This window comes from Accipiter gentilis, chromosome 7 (assembly GCF_929443795.1).
Source record: "Accipiter gentilis chromosome 7, bAccGen1.1, whole genome shotgun sequence".
NCBI classification, from domain to species: domain Eukaryota; kingdom Metazoa; phylum Chordata; class Aves; order Accipitriformes; family Accipitridae; genus Astur; species Astur gentilis.
The window spans coordinates 34,274,956-34,297,092 of NC_064886.1; the positions used below are offsets into that span (position 1 = coordinate 34,274,956).

General features: G+C 38.4%; 1 protein-coding gene across 2 annotated transcripts in view; it reads right to left on the reverse strand.

Moving 5' to 3' along the window:
* Positions 1 to 3,680: 3,680 nt before the first annotated feature.
* BEAN1 (brain expressed associated with NEDD4 1) overlaps positions 3,681 to 22,137 on the reverse strand; it is a 60,346-nt gene continuing 41,889 nt past the window's right edge. For both annotated transcript variants that reach the window (XM_049806565.1, XM_049806566.1), the window contains 3 exons: positions 19,688 to 19,897; positions 16,938 to 17,079; positions 3,681 to 4,113 (listed from right to left, as the gene is read on the reverse strand). In XM_049806565.1, the coding sequence (XP_049662522.1) occupies positions 3,765 to 4,113; positions 16,938 to 17,079; positions 19,688 to 19,897 (701 nt within the window). In that variant the 3' untranslated portion in view covers positions 3,681 to 3,764. The remainder of the gene's footprint in view (positions 4,114 to 16,937; positions 17,080 to 19,687; positions 19,898 to 22,137) is intronic.

Below are 22,137 nucleotides of genomic sequence, written 5' to 3' on the forward strand. Positions count from 1 at the left end.
GAATATTTCTGGCAAGATTGGCCTGTTACTTCCTGGCTTTTCCTCTTTTTTCGTGGCAGTATGTTGCCATTTTCCAGTCTCCTGACCTTAGTAATTTTCAGAGGTACATATGAATGTGTTTTTGAGGGTTTCTAATGCTGCTTGAAATGCCTGAAAGTATTTCAAGGTAACAATTTCCACTGCAGGAGTATTGCAGACTCTTCCCTTCCTGCTGTTGCTGAGCTGGGCTGATCTTGGCTGGGCATGCACTGACTCATCCCCCTGAGCAGGAGAGACCTGACTGCTCTGATGGCTGCTTATTCCTGGGATCTCTGACAAATGTAAAGTCCAAATTTAAGTGGCTGAAGCATGATGTTGCTTAGTCAACAGTTGCTTAGTTGCCTGATTAACAGGAGGCTAAAGGCTGTGCGTGGTTCCAAAGTGATAGTGACGCAATAAAAAGCACAGAAGCTGTACAGAATACATGTATGTTCTTTACTAAAAGTTTGGTGTAAAGATCAGTGTACTAAAAATTGAAGCAAAGATATGACTACAGAAATACAGTATTGTTATCACATAGCAAGAAACAGCATGTCCAAACAATTTTCTTTCTCATATTACCCATGTAATAAATGAAAGGCCTGTATTAAGCCTGTTTTAAAACTGGCATTAAAATTATGTGAGAGTTTAGGATAAAATCTGATAGGGGGATATGCATTTCTTAAGAGGAGCATCAGGACACACTCTGTCAACTTTGCTGAGATTTATCCATGATCTTAAATATTCTCCAAGAAATGAAAACATATTCTTATGCATCATTACAAGAAATGTCAACACTGTTCCAGTAGTCACAGCAGAAGCTGTTAGAGCAGCTTTAGAGCTATAAACTTCTCTTTCTAGTATTGTCTGTTTACAGAGGTATATGGGTTGGATTCATAAGCTTTGTTTCCACAACTTTGTTGGCTATCACCTAGTTAAAAAAGATTAACAAGAGTAGAAAATTCTAAGCCACAGTACCATACTCTACTTATAATTCACAGTTTGTTTTTTAAAGATTATTTCTTGATAATGAATGACATAACCTATGCATTTAGTTGTGACTTAGAAAAATACTACAGTATGGAAGTGTATGTTTTGGTTGGCTTCCATTATCTGTGTGACAAAGAAGCTGGGATTATTTTGATGGATGAGTCCCTTATTGCGAACTCTGTGTAGCGTGATAACTAGATGACTTGACTTCATAAAGCGGTATACCACAAGAGGGAGTAGACAGCTATTTGTAAGTAACGCTGCTACATAAAATTCAGGTTGCAATGCTAAGGATGCGTAAGGGTTATCAAATGAAAAAAGACTTTGATTAGTTTTCTGTAATCTTAGTAATGCATTTCTATCATTAGGTAAAATACAAATCTCCCATTTTCATCAGAGGCCTATTAAAATTAGTTTATTTTTTATACCACAGGTAGAAAGTTAGTAGAAGGGCATGAAATCCCTGTCAGGTTAAAAGCCAACCAGGTTGAAAGGATTTCCCAAAATGCACAGAAACTGCAAGCATCTGTAACAGAGTAGAGGCTTGCCTGCCAAATGTGAAAAGCCCTCTGTGCTTATCTTCAGAAGACCCTTCAGGTTTGCCATATTACAGGTAAAAGAGAGATTCACTTTCAGGGGGGTGGGGGGGTGGAATATCACATTTGCCTTCTAATATTTCTTAGATTTCCCCTTCCACCTCCCCAGTAGCAGCCTGAAGTAAGCAGGGTCTGGTCCCAGTGCCTTACCCTGTTCTAGGCAGGTGTCCAAGAGCTGCAGGAAGACACAGCTATGAAAGCCTGTCCTATTCTACGTAAATAAACCTCTGTGTTTTCCTTCACTTTTTATTTTTCCTGCCAATAAAACTGACTGGTACATTTCTATATGGGTTTTAATTTCTGGCTGCTAATAGGTGGTGTAGAGTTTTGTCTCTCTTATTGCAGGATACTTTGCATACCACAAAACTGTTTACGCTAGTACTTTATACAGAGGGATAGTTCTATCTGTTAAAAATACAAATGTGAAATATAGCCTACATTCTGGCAATGCCTGCCAGCAGCTTTGCAATGCAAAATTGTGAATTTTTGTTGTTTTGGGTATAGTATACTAAGAATATTGAAAATCTTGCCAAACTGTAAAAGAATTCTGTTATTTTGGCAAAATACATATTTACTCTCATCTACTTAGCAAAAAATGCATATTTACCTTATCTCATCACGTGAATATGACCCAGTAATGGTATAATTTATACAGCAGTGAGAACCATATAATTACTTCCCATCTAAGTATTAATTATAATTGTGTCAATCTTTGGAGTGTTGAGTGATGATTACAGTTGAAAATTATTTAGTATTTACAGAAAATCTAAGTGCAATTTTAATAATTTGGATGATGCTTCCTTTTAAACACAGTTATATATTTACTATAGTAATTTTTACATATCTTTCAGTGGGGGTAGTAAACTGAAGTTAATTTTATCAGTGTAGAGAGATTTTTTTTTTTTTTTTTCAGTGAGACTACTTCTAAGAGATTTAGTGGAGATAAGCCTTTGATAACCCTGCTAACTAGTACTGGTGGAAGATGTAGTTTAATCCTTGGGTGGAGATAGGGTGCTTCTATGCCATGCAAGATTAAACCCTCACGTCTGCAGTTTATCTCTGCTGTTCCTGTATGCATCTCCAACTTGTATGCATTTATCATATGAATGTGTGAGAAGTCCAGGTCTATGAACAAAGGCTAGATTTGTGGGTAGCAAAATTTCAGCAAAACGGATTGTGCCTAGTAAGAGGTTTCTGCACAAAGTGAGGTTCTCTGTTATTGTGCATGCCAAGTCCAGCATCTGTTATTTACATCACACTAGTGCAGTTACGAGAGGTCAAGGAAGGTCCTTTGTAACACTACAAGCTCCTTACTGAAGAAGGAGACCAGTTAGTGTCTCAAAATGCAGTCATGCATGGGAATTGGCATGAAGCTTCTTCTGGGGTTCCAGACACTGCCCTTCCCTTGGCTATAGTAAGTCCCTGCAAAGGCCATGCAGCTCCCAGGCCTGCACACAGCTGTAGTACAGCTTCTGTAGGTAAAGCCAATCGGTCTTTGGGGATCCACTGCCACTTCTCCATCACTTGCCATTGGTTTGTTCTGAGGAAGACTTAGAGCAGGCTTTGCAATGGTCTGGAAAGCCTGGTACTGGCCGGGCTTTCCAAAGGAAGAATGTGACTATCAAAATATTATTCTCCTTTTTCTTTTGCTCCTATGTGGTACTGACAGTCATGTTTTGCAGGCAGTGTTCTGTCTCTGTCTACTGAAATACATAGTTAGTCAAAGAATTATTTAAAAATGCTTTGTTGCCAAGACACTGAATGAAATGTACAAGTGACACCTACAAAGACAACAAAATGCTTTTCTTCTCCTTCTGCTCTAAAACATGCGAAGTATCATAAAATCAACAAGTAGGCTTGACTTGATAACATGTATCTACATTAAGAGTGGCTGATTTCAATGTGTTTTGAAATGCTTCAAAAAGGTCAGATGCAATGCTTGTCACTGCTGCTCTTTTATGCTGTGTGATGTCATGGAACACTTTGAAGCACAAAGAGGGAAGTTTAGGTAAACTTTCAAAATTCACAGTAAAAAATAAAATCCCATTGCATCCCTGTTTAAAGATATAAAATAGATAAAACTTTCAGAGGTTTTATTCTTCCTTTTAAATGTTTTTGTTGGTCTGAGTTCTTCAGAAGAATTGAAGGAGCCACTTTTATTCACATGATTTGGTTCAGAAGGGTCTGATAATCAGTGGAAGAATTTTTCAGTACTTCCACTGGAACAAGTGGGATGGGGACATTCTGCTCACACACCACCGTTTCATACAGGGGAGCAGCCTCCAGAGTGAGAGATGACAAAGAGATGGATGAAATAGGCTGCTGCAAGTCCTGCAGTCTGACTGCATAATTTGCAGCCTGTCCCGTAGTTCCAGATGCTGCTTCCTCTTCCAGGCTAAAGTTTATAGATATTTCATTTCTTTGACAAGGGTCCGTAAAAGAATAGGGGGGGGGATCATCTGTGGGAATGTATATTTGTGTTGCTCCTGGCCCCACGCATTCATCGTAGCTGAAAGAAAAAAAGAATATTTCATTAGATTCCTGTGAAAAATGCCACAGTACAGTATTTTCAGTGTAACAGGGGCAGGTAAAGTGAGAAGAAAAGGATCGTCTGGTGTTTTGTTCCTCAGCCTACATACTTGCTTACCCTGCCATGTGAGACACTCGAGAGCATAACACTTAAAAGCATGTTTCCAAATACCTGAAGACAATCCCAGAGGTTTCAGTGAAAGTTTAGACCCCATCCTCCTGCATGAAAGTACCATGCAGCACCATGTGGCAGTACCGTTCAGCTGAGGTGCCTGGGGATAAGCCCAGCTCCTTACAGCCAGTTACGCAGGAGCGGGAGGAGTAACACTGCTGGCTCACACAAAGCTGTGCACCAGTCACCATAGGTGCAACACAGGGGGGTTCATTCCTGCTCTCAACTGCTTGTAAGTGGCTAAGTTAGAAAATGGTTGGGGAAAAAGAAAGTGGTGTTGCCATGTTACGGTTACAAAATAAGCTATAGAGAGCTTTAGATGGAGTCTAGAGCATCACATCAAATGCTGTCCTCCTGGCTCACAGGTCTCTGGTGCTCAGCCAGCAGTTACATGCCGTGTGGTGTCTGAGTTGCAGATCTGTGCTGGCAGAGGCAGCAGGATTTCTTGCTGAGGTGCAGAGCTGTGATGAATAATCTTGATAGATTCATGCTGGTCATTCTGATACTTGGCAGACTCCCCGCCATGTACCTCTCAAAAAGGAAGAATGCAAGACAGACCAATTTGTGGGATTTCTGTGAGAAGCCAGCTCAGATCTATCCAGGCTTTGTAGTTACATCCATGCCACCAAGCTAGAGCCAGGGTAAACTATTACCTCCTCACTTGACTACTGTGCTCAGTGCTTGCTGTCCCACTGTGAATGCTGACAGGAGCTTGGACTGCACAGCCTAGGGAGGCCCAGAAGGGGTAAATAATGAGCCTGTATAGACCAGCATGTCTTTGTGCTTGTGTTTTCCCATGTTCTGTGTTGCAGGAAGGGGATGGGAACGGACAGAGTGGACATGAGTAGGCTCCATGCATGTGTACCGTGCTGTGCTGGCAATCCTCAGCCCTCTGAGCCTAAGGGCTCTGCAGAGATTTCACTGTGGCCCCAAGGGGGGCTGAAGCAGAACTGGTAGATCTGTTATCTGGGTGGTCCACTGTCTAGTGATCCTAGGATCACCTGTCCACAAGCTAAAGCTGACTTCACTTTTGCTATCAAACCAGCCAGGGTCTAGTAGTCTGAAGGAAGGTCCTGTTTTCCTGGTTCACTAGCTACAGGCAAAAGCGAGGAAGAGTTGTAACATCATGAACTTAAGTGTTGGACCTGCTTTGTTTGTGGCTGCCTTGTGTAGCTGTTTTGGGATCATTTTAAATCCAGTTGTGAAGGAGAGAATGTTTCCTGTAAAAACCTTTGCCTGCTCAGTTAGCCTGAAAAACAATTCTGCTGGAGCCAGACGAATTAAGAACCCATTTCCTCAACCAGGCTAACTGCAGAGCTATTAAGATCTAGGTTATTTCCTGAAACTTAGGATATTTAGTGTATGTCTTCCCAGCAGGCTGTAGGCAGTCATTCTGTCCCCTGTAATTGCATTACTGCCAGGCTAAACCCAAGCTAATAAACCCTACTTGTCGATTATAAGTGGCTTGCAGCAGGGCAGCTTGCATTGGTTAGAGTGAGCTCAAATCTACTGCAATCAACCATGGAGGCCCTGCCTTAGAAAAATACTTGGTTCTGCTGCACTCATTTGTACCTTTCCCTCAGAGTGCTCCTGATGATTTTGATGGTATTGTTCCTAGTCCAGGTGATTGCAGTGTTTTTTGGGAAGGGAAAGGTAAGAAAGTGAAATCTTAGTACTAAGTTACTAAATAACTCAAATATTCACAGGTGGTTTTATTTTTACCCCTCTTTTATCTTATTTTTATATTTATGAGGACAATGGTTTTAAATTCAGACAAGAAAATTTTGATTTCCCCATAAGAAACAATGGTATTTAAAAACATAGCTGTTCTGAAGATCCTGAATAGGGCTGCTAGGTACTTCAGAAATAAGTTCCAACACGTAGGAGGTTGAATTGTTTTTGTATAGCATGTGGAAAAAGATTTCAGTCCAGCCTCTACTAAGCCCTCTACTAAGCTTCTACTGAAGCTTTCAAGCATACCTGATGTTCTTTTAAAAGATCTTAGACCTCAGTCAGAGATCGAGGACCTGATGTCCTCAACTCTTCATGAACTCAGCAAGAGTAAAGGAGGAGCCCCTCTTTGCATGATTACTTACGATGAGCTGCATCTTTACTTAATTTACATTTTGCTGACCCAAAGCCCAGTGAATTTATTTAAAATCTTCCCACAGATTTTGACTGACTTAATCAGGCTAATGAAGAGCACCTACTGGGTCCTTTTACTGTAGTAAAAGAGTTTCAGTTTTGAAAAGCTCACAGTAATGCGAGTTTCAAGGTGGAAAATTTTGAATCCTTTTGCTGAGACACAAAAGAGAGGCTTCTTTCTCCTGATTCTGGGCCCAGGCCGAGCACAAGGGAAGCCTGCCACTCACCTAAAGGAGAAATGGCCACATTCTACTTACTGTTGTTTTCTGATCATCTACATTTCTTTCCCTTGGATTTACTTTAATATCTTTCAGGGACCATAGCTCTGCTCTGTAGAACTAAAATGCTTGGTGGAATAAATAGTAAAGTGGCCTTTTGTGAAGGAGACTTTTAAGCATCAAGACAAGTGGGTAGAAAATTATGGTATTCAAGACCTGGCATTTTAGTGTGTAGTTCCAAGTATCAATATATTAGTGTTAGGGCACTTTTTCTTCATATGTATGATGGATAAAAAATAATTCTCTCTTATTGTCCAAACTCCAATGCAAGTAATGTTCCCCCCTCACTTTTGGCAATTATTTTACATTTAAAAAATCTAATAGGGCCATAAGTAACACATGCCAGATTTTCAGTTAAATAACTTTTTGGCACCTTTACAACTGTACCTACAGATTGTTGTGGCTAAGGAGGCAACTAAAAATCATCCAAATACATTATTTTTTTTTTTTTAAATAACTTACTGTATTTCATTAGTAACTTACGAACATGATAGTCTCCCATATTCTCTCCTAAGCGTGGTATCTTTGCTTGTAATGCTGACATTGCAAATAGCTATTGCTATGATACGGTTAGTGGAGGCTACAGATAAGGTTCCTATCATTTTCTGTTGAGAATAGAAAGAAGATGACTTAATGTCATACAAGCAACTTTAACTTTGTATTTTTTGACCTAGCTTCCAAGTGTTTTGTGTGTTTTTTGTTCGTTTTTGGTTTTTTTCCCTCCTCTCTTTAAAAGTCTCAGTAATTTGGTTGTGTTTTCAGAGTGCTTTTATAGAAGTATTCCTGTAGTATAATTAATGAATCACCAACACTATAAGCATGAATTCTACTTTGCAATCTCTCCTTCAAAGAGATCATAGTATGTAAACTTATACATCTAGTCTTTACCAGATCTTTTTTTTTAATTAGAGAATTCTAAGCAAGTATTACAAGAAGTAATACACAGTTTGACAGGCACCCACTGTCCATGTATGTTGGTGGTTGGACAATCATTCCTCAAAAGATTTAAAGGATTGCTTACAAAAAATTGTAATAGCAATCATTGCTTGCATGTATTGATGTGAGCGATACTGGACTAAATTCCTCCTGTTGTCTTAAAATAAAGCTTCATGTTTGAGGAGAGGAGGTGAATGGACTCTTGCATTTTACTGCAGTGAGGCATGTATCACGAATTAAGTGGTGCTGCTAAGTTGTCCTGCAGTATGAGGTCTGCACCTTTGACATAGGTTTTAGGTTTCTTTCTTTTTACTTGCAAACAGCACAAACTAGAATAGAATGAAGGAGCTGCTTTCTCTTCAGCTAGTATGGAGACCTTGATACCAGAGGGGCCAAGAGGTACTATGTAATGATGGTTACCACTAAAAAGAACCAGTGCATCCATAACAATCAATAATGATGATTCCTAATTATAGTGTTACATGCAAGTCACTTAAGTATGGTAACTAATGCTGTTGATTTCACCTGAGAAGGTGGCAGCTGGAAAGCTCAGTGATGTGGAAAGCGGTGATTTCAACATGACCCAATGTCCATGTCACTGAAAGGAAGTGTCCCCGCCCTGTTGCATACTCCCACTGTGTTCCTTGCACTACTTCCTCCAAACCATGATCCCCAATCTGGAGCTAAATAGCCAAAAAGGTTGTGTGCATGGTGTTTTTGTGTGTATGTGTGTGTCTGTTCGGAGGTTTTTGTTGGTTTTGTGCGTGTGTATGTGTGTTTTTTCTGGGCCGGATTTCTACTGGTTTAGCTACCTAAGTTGGAAACTCACAGCATAGTCAGATGGGCATCAATGCAACACAAGGGAAATAGAAGTGTAAGAGATGGAGGAAGTGGTGTAGGTCTTAGACCACAGCTCACAGGCTGAACTTATTAGCCATATCATAAAAGTGCAACCTCAGTAACTGCTAAGGGAATGACACCTACATATATATGTGTATATGTGTGTATATATATATTTTGCAACTGAAAATGCAAGAGCATAGAGCTTGCATGACGTAAGTGGTGAAACAAAAATACTTGCTAGTCCCTTGCAAAAAATACAACGATAGTTATGTTTTATCTGAGAGATTCAGTTCTGTGAAGTTATTGTACATGTAAAAAGTAGCTGATGCTTGAAGTTCAGTACAGCAGTCACAGGAAAATCCTTCTAGACAAGAAAGCAAATGCTTTTGAAATGTTACTGTAACTTGATACGGAACTCATTACACTGCATCTCATTAATATCATGCATCTCTTTCAGCCCTGAAAAGAATCCTTGGTTGCAGTACTTGTGGTGCATTTTAAATAATATTATCTTAAGGTTCAGTGTATCTTACAGGCAGTCATGAGAAGGAAGGGGTTACTGACCATGAAATGTGCTGTTGTCTGCATATTTTTTTTGGCCTTGTTTCTTGTCAGAATCACTTCGTTGTCATTGTAGACTACCTTATTGAGTTTTTAAGGGATAATTATACTAGGAAAGGCAAGGAGGGCTGATGTCTGTTAACATCATTTTACTGCATGTAGATGTGATCTGCAGAGAAGAATGTTGCTTAAAAAATACAGCAGCTCTTGAAACTGACTTTGTTGTCTCAGAATGTTGGAGGGGGAAATAACTTCATGAATTTGTCAGGTCTCATTGCAGTAAGTATTAGGATAGGTTTGTTGCTAAGGAAACCCAAAAGATCTTACTTAACTACCTGTCATTCATAAATTATGACCTGCTCTCTGGGAAAGAAGAAGGTTCTACTAACAGAATTTTTTAAGATGCAAACAATAGCTAGTGAAAAAAAGGCAAATCTGGGGAATGAAGAATTCATTGTGAAATAGATGTCTTTTTGTTTACTTTGTTCATTTGTTATATGTTATGACTCTACTAAAGTTGCTTCTGTTGCATAGTTTCCATTTTGCTGATGACCTACTGTCGTCTTTTAATAATGGTAAACAGTATCACTAAATCTGCAAAATACATGTGCTGACAGGTTTAAGCTACGATGAAAACAACACAAAGGTTGTTTATATGATGTTGTTACCTAATAAAGAAAAGCTGAAATTAGAACAAATATACTGTAACTCTCCAAAAGGAGGATCAAAGGAAAAAAATAATGATGCATTTGATGACCATGTAGGTAGTTCAGCTGATGATGCTATCTCTGATGGCACAATCTATTAACAGCTGGGTTTACAGGACAGCAGCCTGGAAATCTGTCAGTGTTTCCTTTGAGGTGTTTTTTCTTAGAATACATACATTCTTTGGTGATATATAACTACCATGAGGAAATGTATCATTTTTGACAGACTTGCCTTTATAGTGACATATGTCATGAGACAGGATATTTTTCTAGGTTTATTTTTGATACTGACAATTTCCATTTGAGATACTAGGTGCATTTACTAACGATATTTTGACTTTTCTTTTGCATGCGTTGTCAGTGACTTATTAAGCATTAGTTTAATATTTTCATATAATAGCAATCCATTCCATATTATGGCTTGTCTCAGTCATTCACTTAGTTTAATTCTTGAACAGTGACTTAGAATGAAGAGGCAAAACATTTCTTTATTAGAAAAGAAACACCTTGAACTGTTGGGGCCTAGTGATTAGAAGAATGATAGTGCAAGTTAAGTGGCACCTCCTCATATGCAGTTTCAGTCCTCCTAATTATATTGTTAGTTTGAAATCAACATCCATCTGTCTCAGGGCCTGGATAATATTACATGAGAATTTTTTACTATGACTGATCCCAAATTACAGTGGATGAGGGGGTAAGTAAGAAACATGTAACACCTAGAGATAACAGCCCACAGTGTCAGCCAAGACAGACCCCTGAAGGAATGATCCAATGCTCTTTAAAATCACTGGACTATTTTCTGGGAATGTTTTGTCACATATGTTTGAAAAGTGGCTATTTAAACAAGGGGGAGACTCCTCTTAAGGTAAGGTACTCTGGAGGAACCTCTTTCTTTTTATTAGCTGTAGAGTGATGCTGATCTCCTAACGTAATTGACTTTAAAGCTCCCAGAGGTGTGGTACATGGACCTCCAAGGTGCCCGCCTGATCTTGGAGTAGGTAACCATGAACAAATAACACTGTTATCTTCTATTTTAATGTTTTTAAATAGTAAAAAATGTAACCCAAGGTATTGTTCAAGGAAATATCTAAGGCTTAAGTAACTTAACCCTTGAAGAGACAGGAAACTTGGAATTACTTTTTTTTTTTCCCCTGCCTTTTTTTCTGCTCATAGTTATTTCTGGAATTTCCCATTCCCTCACAACTACAATGGGACTGTTTGTGTTAATAAGCACTAAAAGGCTGGACCTTTATTCTGCACTATGTGTCAAAAGAATCTTGAGGAAGTTTTGACTCTGAATAAATATTCCAGATGAAAAATGAAATTAAATGTAAATGGTGTTTTCATGAGAACATATACCAGATAGCATTTGAAACTGATATAATACAGTTTCAATATAATTATGCAGCTTTAAACAATTAAAATAAATGTTTTAAAAAACCCAAGTCATTCTATGATGAAGATTTTACATGATACATTTCAGCCTGGCATTAATTTTATACATAATAAGAACCACTTGGTCATAAGCAGCGTTTAGTCTCTGGGTTTCTATAACCATTATACAGTACATGACAGTGAAGCCGTGGGCACTGGTTGAGTAATAATAATCAATTAAGATAAACTTATTTCAAAATAATATCTTGTAGCCTCCCAAGCCATGGAGTTAATCCACAAACAGGGTTCTAAACAACAATACCAACTTTGCATGTCAGCAGGAATGCTTAGGACCGGCTAATATTTGAGGAAGTTTGCCATGTGACATGTTTTGGGATCACATTCCTAGAAAGGGCTTTGCTTTAATTATTCTAGGAATGAATTCTGAGCTGGTGAAGGAAATACTAGCTGCAATATGGAACTTATGTCTTAAAGAAAGACCCTAATTTACCTCTAAATATGAAAACAAAAAACCCTCAAACTACTTAAGGTACTTTCTTTTCTAAGACATTCTTTTCCATCCCTCACTTCCGAGTCTAACTACTGGGAAATTACAGAAAAATATTTCTTTTTTTCAGTACTGTTATCAATGACTTAACAGCTTTAAGTTGTGATCGTTTCACATGGCACAATAAATTTCTGTTTAGAAATGCCTGGTGCTTCTCTTTCATCGGGTTTTTCTGCTTTCACTGCTGCAGGGTGGGTTTTTTTTGTATGCAGCAATAGTTAGCACTTCTAGAGTGAAACTGGGACAGGTGTAGATAAAGGCTGGTCATACGATACAGCATCACAACATATGATGACAGAAAGTGAAGAGAACTTTGTGCCTTAGCCTCCCAACATGCAGGCTGAGTTGTGAGAAGATTTTTGACTACAAATACAAGCAGCAAGTAATGAGAAAGGCATGGTTATTTAAGAGAAATGGAAATGCCAGAAAAAGAAACTATCATAAAATGGTTGTAAACAAATTTAAGCTGGAAATAAGAAGGTTGCCATAATAATTAGGAATTAAGTCTGTCCTTAGGTATTCTGAAATGAGTATAATCAGCACAAAATATATTTGCAAACTCTGTTATAGAATAGGTAAGTTTCTATTAAAAGTGATTACTGGCAGCAGCAGGGGTAGGACTGGGTAACTGCAGAAAATCCTCTGACTGAAATGGCTTCCTGAAGGATGATCTGTTAGTAGAAAATCCAAGATGAAGGCAGCTTGGGGGAAAACCTGTCCATACAGCAGATATAACTTGATGGTGCTGCCACTGGTGTGGTGGCATTGACATCAGGTAAGAACCTCACTAGGGCAGGGCTCCGTTTAGAGGTATACCAGAGACATCTGAAATACTAGTCTAGATAGACTTGTTGGGAGCTTACTTGCAGACCCTGACCTCTCAAGGGCTGGTTTAATGTTGGGCACTAAGGCAATCTCCCTGTGCTTACTGGATGGGCTGTGAAATGTGGGCGTCATGTAAAAATCCCTTCACAGCAGAAAGCAGATAACTAATCAAAAAGCAATTAACTTGTTTATGTACCTAATACTAATTAAGAAAGCACTAGGGTGTGAAGGGAGGGGCTTTTGAGGGTCTAATTGCTCAGAATTCAGAGTTGAAAGAATTGAGTTTTATCTCATGTCATGATTTCCAGTGGATTTAAAACTGTCATATTTCCAATGGTGTTTTTTACTTTACTGACTGAAAACCTCAATGAGGGTATTGAAGCGAGATCTGAACTTAACCACAAATGTCCATCTCATGCTTTGCCAACTGTCATTGTAATGTGCCAAAAGCTACTTACCATGCATGCTTGCAGGAAAAGTGGCCTTGGCAAAGGAATATAGCACAACATAGCAAGTTTTTGTGTTAGTTTCCTGCAAGCCTAATTCTGTCTTTCAAGAAAATCTAGGAAGCTCAAGCTTTCTTCCCTCTGATACGGCTAAATTGCTTCCTCAGAAGTGAGGGATGGAAAAGAAAGTACCTTGAGTAGTTTGGGGTTTTTTTGTTTTCATATTTAGAGGTAAATTAGGGTCTTTAAGACAGAAGTATTTCCTTTTGCCACTTTAAAGTAATTTTAATATGGATTTGCCTGTTTAAACAATGCAGACTGAGCATGGGTATTAAGAGTACTGGAATTGATCAGGCCTAAACAAGACAATTTTCCCTAGAATTGATCCTATATAGATTAGGTAAGATGACCAGATGAGGTAGAGTGAGCATACTTAAAACAAACGAGCAAAAAAAAAACCCCAATCTGTTCTAATGTGAATACTAGGATAATGGGTGACTAACTAGTTTTTATCGTAGTGTGCCCTGCAGGACACATTTCATTCTGAAATACAGAGAGGACTTTTGTGGCTTCCATTAAAACTATTCCTGAAGCTAAATCCCTCCATCTCGCTCAAGAGTCATTCCTCAGTGATGTTCTGTATTAGGCAGTCATGAGTCATAGATGAAAAAGGTGATAACCTTGGTTGCCCAAAGCTCTGTACATACCATTAATATCCAATCACTAAGGAGTGAAAAAGCACTTAGTGGAGTGGGGAGAAATGCATTTGCTCTGGCCAAAAGGTGAAAAGCTGATGAAATTCCTTTCATGCAGGGAATCTCAAATCTCCTCATTGTTAGGATTTTAGAGATTGTCATCAAGAAAATGCAGTCGTTTTTAATTTACTTGGTCCTTGATTGATACTGTACTTCAAGCCATTTAGAACATGTAAACTCAAATTATTTTTAAACAGCTTTCTTATTACATATATATAAAAAGATAATTAGGAAAGCTCACTATAGGTGCATGTATTACAATGAACTCTTGGCACAGTGAACATGAGCACAAGCTTGTGATTTCTATCTATAAAGGTATTATCCACATAGTGTTAACGGCATGTGTTTGGGATGTGTAAAATGTCAACTACAGCCATCTTGATCAAACTCCGGAAGACTTTTTTGATTAAAGGTCTGCTGCCTGCCATATAATTCCACATAATACTCTTGATTTTTTTTTCTTTGATTCTTCTTAGAAGTTTAAAGATACTAAAAATTCAATTAGATGATTTTGTTTATACCATCACAGTCAATGTTGAACAAATTGGCAAATACTGGATTTACAGGCTTTCCAATATTTCTTTCAAAGTCATATTTGCTATGATGAAAGTTAAGCTGTGGCAGGGAGATTGTTCTTATATTTTGTCCTGGTTGAATTTGTTCAAGTTTCCTAATTTGGGAGGAGAAGAATTCTGTGGTTTAGAATTGTTGCCAGATCACGTGGATCATCTTTCTCAGATGTCTGAAGTTTCTTAGAAACAAATACTTTGCTACCTCTGGTAACACAGACTAGAAAACATTAACTTAACTTCCAGCACTACTACAAGTATCTGTACATGTTAGAAATAGGTTCTAAAATACAAATCCCTAATATCTTGAAACTGCTAAGTTCATACCCACTGTATTTTATTTTTATATTTCCCTTCTACAACTCATGTAAAATCAATCTGACAGATGCTAACACAGATCTGAGATGAATTAGAAAGCCATTAATTATCCTAAAGGGATGTTTACGGATAGGAGCACTGTATATTTTGGGCTGTCAAGACAAATTGGCCAAATGGCTTCTCTGTAACCACCCTGCAACTATGGCAGGCTAATGACAAAACTCAGTGCATGGTATTTCTCTAAACCTAACGTAAAATCTAATGTAAGAAAGTGGTTAGTGGATTTGCCAAAACTACTTTTTCTAAAATATTTAACTATGGTAGCAGTGAGAAAACAGCAAAACCATTAACAATAATCTTTACTTTTGACCTGTGATGCGGATCTGCAATTAATGGCATGAGCAGTGTTTCCTTGTGTATGCAGAGTCAGATCTTGGGCCCCTCAGGGACACAGTCCACTCTGCCCAGAAGGGCATCTTGAGGCAGTGGTTGGACACCTTTATGTTGCTCTGATCCTAGTATTGATGTCCCAGAATAGTTTCTTAGAACAAGGCAGGACACAAGATAGTTACCTTGTGCCAGGCTTATTACAGAAGCAGCTGGAGAATTAACAGAAAGCCCAGATCATCTAGTGCTATCCTGTATCACTCACGTTATCTCTTTCCAGAGAACTCCACAGAGGTGGAAAATCGTTCTTTGGGCCTGTTTCAAACTGGAAATGGATGCAACCTTTGGTATAATCTTAGGAGACCTGCCTGCTAAAGAAATATGTTCTCAGAGCTTGTTCACAGGAGTCTGAGCTTGTTCTCAGAAATCTGGCCAACTGCTCACTCAAGCTTGTTGCTTGGGTGTCAGCTGGCTGGCTTTTATTAGTAAAGACTCAGTGTGGATCCAAAAACCAGTCTAAATTTTTAAGTGGATTTGTATGAAGTTCTACAAATTTAGATGCCAGGCTCAGAATAATTTTTCACATTGTGAGCTGTCTGCTAAAATATTTACACCATCTCTGAAAGCCTATTTATTATATAGTATGACTTTGTAATACATAAAGGGTTGCTTGTAGAACATGCATAGAATAGAAAAAGCAAAGATGTATATATTGTACATTCATACTACTGACTTGCTCTATATTGCATATGTATACAAGAAGTCAGAAAAGGGCTGGTCTTATTGGTTTACCTCAAAACAGAGTCTGCTTAAAAGGAAGAAAAGAAAAAAAAGGGGGGGTGGGAGGGGGGCATGACTGTTCAACCATTATTTGCTGTTTGTAAGATACAGCACTACAGAAAGCCTGAAGTGATGTTCTGTTTCAAACGATTTCTGTTGGTTCATTGGAGGGAGTAACTGAATTCCTTCTTCATTTATTAACCACAAGGTGCATGAGGCACACAGAGGAGATATAGATGGCCTAAAGTGCAACTCTTGTCACTTGTGATGGCTGTTCTTGTGTCCTGTGAATGCAGGCAAACACGTGGAAGGAGCTGCTATATAATTTCTGGAGTAACTGTCTTTGGAAAGAGCCTCTTCTAGTGATGTTACTTCTCCGGGCAATTAGAACTGCCTGATATTTGAAGGATGCTCTTCTCCAAAGATGCTACTACAATCCAGGCAACTATGGCTCTCCAGAGCAGGTTTGGGTTAAACAGCTAAAATGGTAGTTGTCCTCCTTCACAGATTACTGATATAAGATGAACAACCCCAAACAATTTTCTCCCTATCCTAAATTAGGAGGGTTAAGTACAATTACTAGGTATGTCAGAAAGATATGTTTTCTTCAGTTCTGCTTTCTGATAGAATACCATGGTGAAGAAAGCTGAGAAGTGAGACTTGCTGAAAAATACAGGAAGGTTTAAAGGTTTCTTGCACTGTTTTAAATTTTTTTTCTCCCCCTTTCGTTTTTTTTCTGTTTACTCTTATCTGAACAGTCTCAAGGTCAGTAACAAATGTAACCTGAATGTTCTTGAAAAAAGTATGTATTCTCATGGAAGTGAAACTTTGACTTGTAAAATAATTTCTTTCAAAGAAAGATATTCATAAGTAATTTTACTTGTGTGTTTCATTAGTATGCCATCAAGATGATAAATTTTAATGTGAATATTAGTAAATGAGAATTGGCTGTACATGTGCCTTTATTTAGTAAAGATATATTCTTCTACAGAAAACTTGAACTTAAACTAAACAAAGCCTGTCTGCATTTAGAGTCTGTGTGACCTGTATTTTTGTAGTGGGTATAGATCTAGAAGTTTTATTTTCTTGGGCTTTGCAAGTACAGGACTGTAATACTCAGAATCTTAGAAAAGTGCTTACCGTGGAGGTGAATCGGGGTACATGACGTTGACCTGAGAAAGTGTATCCAGATAGGAACCAAAATCAAAAGCTGGGGGAAACTCCTCCATGCAGGTGGATCTCAGCTCTCCGAAAGAGCCACCATAAGAGAAGCCATCTGGAGCTGGAAAACAAGCAATTAATACTTGCTGCTCTTTTCCTCCATGGTGGATTCTCTGAGACAGTATCACTGTTTATAACACTGCCATAAATCAGAAAATAAAACCTATCTGAGGCAGAGCAATTACTGGTATTCTGGAACAATCAGGTTTCACAGGACATTTCTATTACTTCAAGAGAAAGTTAACATCATCTATAGATGAACTGTGGTGTTTCAGGCTATGGCACAGGGACTATATATTTACTACAAGATGCAAGTGTCTAAAGCCTTTCTTGTGCCTCAAAGGTTGAAAAGGAGTGTTGGTTCTGCTGGATGCAGCTTCAAACATTAGCAGGACTGCTGAAGATCCAAGGAGCTGCATACATTGAAACCTTGCCAATTCTGTGAAGGTTTTTAAAAGGCGGCTTAGGTGTTTGATTGTAGGTATGGGTCTTGAGAAAGTGCTGTTCTTAATAAAACCACTAACAAAAAGGGGAAAAACTGGAAAATAGTAGAGAAAATCATCCTGCTGCCTGCTCCAGGGCTTTCTTAATGCTTTCACGCAAGAGCTTCATATCTCCACAAATTTCAAGAAGTTACTGCTATTTTCTGTCTTAGAGGATCATTAGCTAATGCTCAACATTCTGGGGTAAATTTCCCTAAGAATGTCCCAAGCTGTGGTAATGCAGCAATCTCCACTTCCCTGCCCCCCACAATAAAATGATCCCTCCTTTTCACTCAATGCATTAAAATAGTACCTGGAGAGAAAGGCCAGCTTCTAAAGTGACATCGAAGCAGTGTCTCTCAGCAGAGGGTAAAAGGGCAGGACTCACCTGAACTGCCTGTTCCTCCTTCTGGCAATTTTCACCTCTGCCAATGTGTTTACCAGGACTAATCCAGTCTATCATGCACTGTGCTTTCCTTTTGCTTGATAAGTGAAGGAAGCCAACTTCACAGTGGCTCCTGCTGCTCCCATGCTGGCCAGTGGAAGCATGCCGAGATATTAGGACAGCATGCGCTGATGTAAAATTTTCACTTTGGTAGACTGGCACAATTTAGCTTAAGATTATTCTCTTGAATTTCTCTGAAAATAATCACCATGCTTTTTTTTCCATTTCTCTAGCATTATTATTTCTAACAAGCAGTTTGAAAATTGTCATTTATGTTTTTGCCTGGGTTCAGGGTTTTTAAATTAACATAGCAGTAGATTTAAATGTAGTGATTAAATCTTAATGGTCAGTATTTTATCATGCCAAAATATTGCTGTTCATGGGCAAAACAGTAACTCCAATTTGGGTTTAACTATTTAATTCCAAATTTAGCTACTGAAAAGTAGGAAAAATAGATGTTACAATAATAGTAGACACTAGTTTTCTGGATTTTTTTTTTCCTTTTTCCCTCTGTATGTTACCATGGGAATTTGCATTTTACTTTTTTTGAAGTCTAAAATTTATTCCCAAAACATAGATGTTATTCACTTATCTGTGTAAATGTTTCTGGAAAAGCCCCAAATAATTATTCCTGGCTCCAGGTGGACAAACTGATCCTAGGAAATGTGTTTCTTTTAGACACAAAAATTCCTGGTCCAAATAATTAAATGACGTCCAGTTGACTTCAGTGGATACTTGATTTACCACAGTGAAATCAAGATTTGAGCGAATGTATTTTTATGTGGCTCACTATTATTATCTTTTCTATATAAAGAAAAAACCTCAACAATACACAAAGAACTGTACTCTTGTAACAAACTGCAGATAAGAAGCCTAACCATAGATGATATAATTGTTGATGCTCCACTCAATTCATTAATCCATTTATCATTTGAATTTTTACTAGCTGAATACTTACTTTGTAACTTTTTGTAATTGTTTTTTCCTTAAATATAGAAATAATCAGCTTCTGTCATTTTCTTGACAAAGTGGCTTTTAACTTCAGGACAGCAACCCCCAAATTGGCCAAACATATAATTCTACAATTAACTCCTTCGTATTCCCAAATCCTTTTAAGGCATGGGGGGTTTTGTTGGGGGGTAAGGGGATAGGAATTAGCACTTTTTTGATAGCAAACCAGTCTCTTTAATGATGACAGTAGTAATGACATTGATGTCGTCAATGACATCATTAACGATGATGATGGTTGTAACAACATTTTGATGCCCTGTTGTTCTGTTTATATCCAGTTACTAACTTTTGTGGTCAGAAGTAATTGTCCAGTCATTTTTGTAGGCTGGTGCACACACTGCAGAAGTGAAAACATTCCTGGCTTTCCAACAGATAGAAATTACATTACATGCTATACCAAGGCTATAATGGGATATGAAAATAAACTATCAGGAGTGTAGTGATGGGGAAGTAATCTTATACCATATCAAGGGAAAATAAGCTGTTTAAGAAATGCTGTTGGCATTGGCCTTTTTTATGTTAACCATTAACTTTGGAGCTTCTACTATGTGAATTCAGTGCTAGAACAAAGATGCTATTAAACTACAAAGCTGCCTGTGACCTACTTACCCTATTTTTAAAATTTTACTTTTTTTGTTTATCCCTTGCACAGTGGCCAGATGCTTTTTGTTGCCCATAGCATGAGATTATTAATAAAGCTAAGCATTATCTTGCTAAACTAGGTAGCTTACCATAAACAGCATCTCTCCTCACATGTGGGCGTCTTAACCGTCCATCCTTTCGCAGACTGCCAACAATGATTGTAACACAGGATAGAAATAGCACAAGTCCAATCACTACTCCAGCGACCAGAAGGGGTGAAACAAGTAAACTGGTATCATTTCCGTTTTCACCATAGCTGGGGAATTCACTGGTGGGGCTGCTCTGGTTCAAGTGAACTTCTGTACAGCAGAGAAAGAAAGAAAGTGTCGGTTGTGAAAAGAGACATTTACAAAGTGTGATAATACAGGTGCCAAAACTAAGGGCTTTCAAAGCCCTAACAGACAGCCTGAGACTTCTGTTTTACAAATTCATGCTCTTATGGACAACCTATTTATTACACCGATTTCTGGAGCTGTTAGTAATTGACTGTAGGGGAGTCACTCAGCAATCGTTTCCCTGTTATTGGGGAATATCCTGCTGGAGTCAATGATGTATGTTGCATAATTTTGCTTATTCCTGGAAAGATTATTTGTATCATGAATTGATTGATGCTGAAAGAACTTCAGTGCACAAGGACAAATGTAAAAACTCAAAAATTTGGGCTCCCAGTGGAACAGAGGAATTGTGTGTTGTTACTGGGTGTGAAAAGTCTCCCAGGTTTTGTAGAGAAAGTTTTGGGCTAGAGTGAAACAGAGGAGCATGCTTTTGTAGCATAAGGCATGCTTTAGTTTGTGGGATGAGTCTGCATCCCAAGAAACTGATTTGGAGCAGAGGGGGGAAGGGACTCATGCAGAGTGGGATTCTTAGTGAGGGACTGGATTTCCATGAAAGACGTGGCTTTTTATTAGGCAGAAGCTCGGGCAATATGGTGGTCCTCTTGGCTTTAACATCTAATAAATTGTTGACATAGAAAACCATCACGATGAGCACTTAAAATTTGCTCATTAAAAACCTGAAAGTAAATAAACTTAATTTATTGCCCTTTGGGCTCACCAGTATGTTTAAACAGTAACCAAAGGGTGGTGCCAAACCTGTGCTTTAGTCCAGGCTTTGCACTCAAACTGGCTACATGCCTTGCGGAGAGGTTAGGTTTGGTGCAGTTCTCATTTCATCCTCCCTAGTTTGGCCTGATACTGTGTGAAGAGGGACTTGGGTGGGCAGGCAGACCTCACCTTAAAACAGTGTGGAAGTATTGTAGTCCAGTAGGTACACCCTGTGCTTCACCAGGTGACTGCAGACTGAGCTGAGCTCTGTCTGGCTTGTCCACCTTTGTTTCAGGCAAGCCATTCCACATAGCAACATTACTACTCCTACTTCCACCCCGTTTTGATTCTTCAGTCGAAATGTGCTCATGTTGTATGTGGCAAAAACTATAACTGCTCTCCTCTCTTAAAAAAACCAAACAACCCCTCTAGATGTATTATTTAAGTTCAATAATAATTCTGCTTAAGGGAGAAAAATGGAAAATGCAAGACTATCCCAAACTATGAAAAGTCAGAATAACTCCAGTAATTTACTTCCAAGTCAAATATCCTTTTTGAGACAAGCTAGAGAGTATCAAACAGTAAGTTTTCTCTAGAGAATCTAACGGTGACATATGATTATACATGTGAATTAATTGCCCGTAGATGTGTTTATGGGGTATTGTACTGCTAATGGAGGGGAGGTAAATGTTAGAAATTATGGGAAGAATAATTCAGGATTTCAGCAGATAGAATCCCTGCTTAAGTAAAAGGCTCCGTATGTTTATTTGTGGACAAAAGTTTGGGCATGCAGTGAAGGTAACCAAATTTGGGCCTAGTCTTGAAAACAAGTTGCAGTAAGCACGCGTTCTCCTGTCCTTAATCTACAGTTTACTAAAAAAACCCCTACAAACACACACACCCCCTCAAATTAAAAAGAAATCTCCCACTAGCTGCTCAGGATCAGACTACGTATCCAGTAAACTAGAATTTTATTGATGCAAGAAATTATTGGACATGCATATATACCAAGACTAGCTTTCAAATATGGCATGGATATATTTTTGTATCTGGCTACATGCCAGTTGAACAGATAAATAATTGTTTTCTACAGGAACTAAGGCTAACAATTTGCTCTTTTGAATGTTCTGTAAAGTGAATATGTGCTTTTGGAAGTGCAAGTGCTTTTTACATGGATAGATGTTAGCAGATAGTTTTCAGCAATGTTTTCCCCACTCTTTTCCTTTGGGATATACTACCTAGTGTCTTGCAGTCACAATAAGCTTAAAAAGATGATGATGGCTTCAAGCCAATGTATATTATCTTTGGCTAACGCTTGACATTGAGAGAACTGACTAAAAATATAAAAAACCTGGGGAATTAGCATGTAGTAGGGTTTTTGTTAATTTTTTAGAAGCACTTGACTGTTGGCTGAGAATTGTTATAAGCAATTAAGATTAAGATTACAAAGCATTTTATGCCAAAAGAGGAAATGGAATTTTCTTAAAATTAAACTG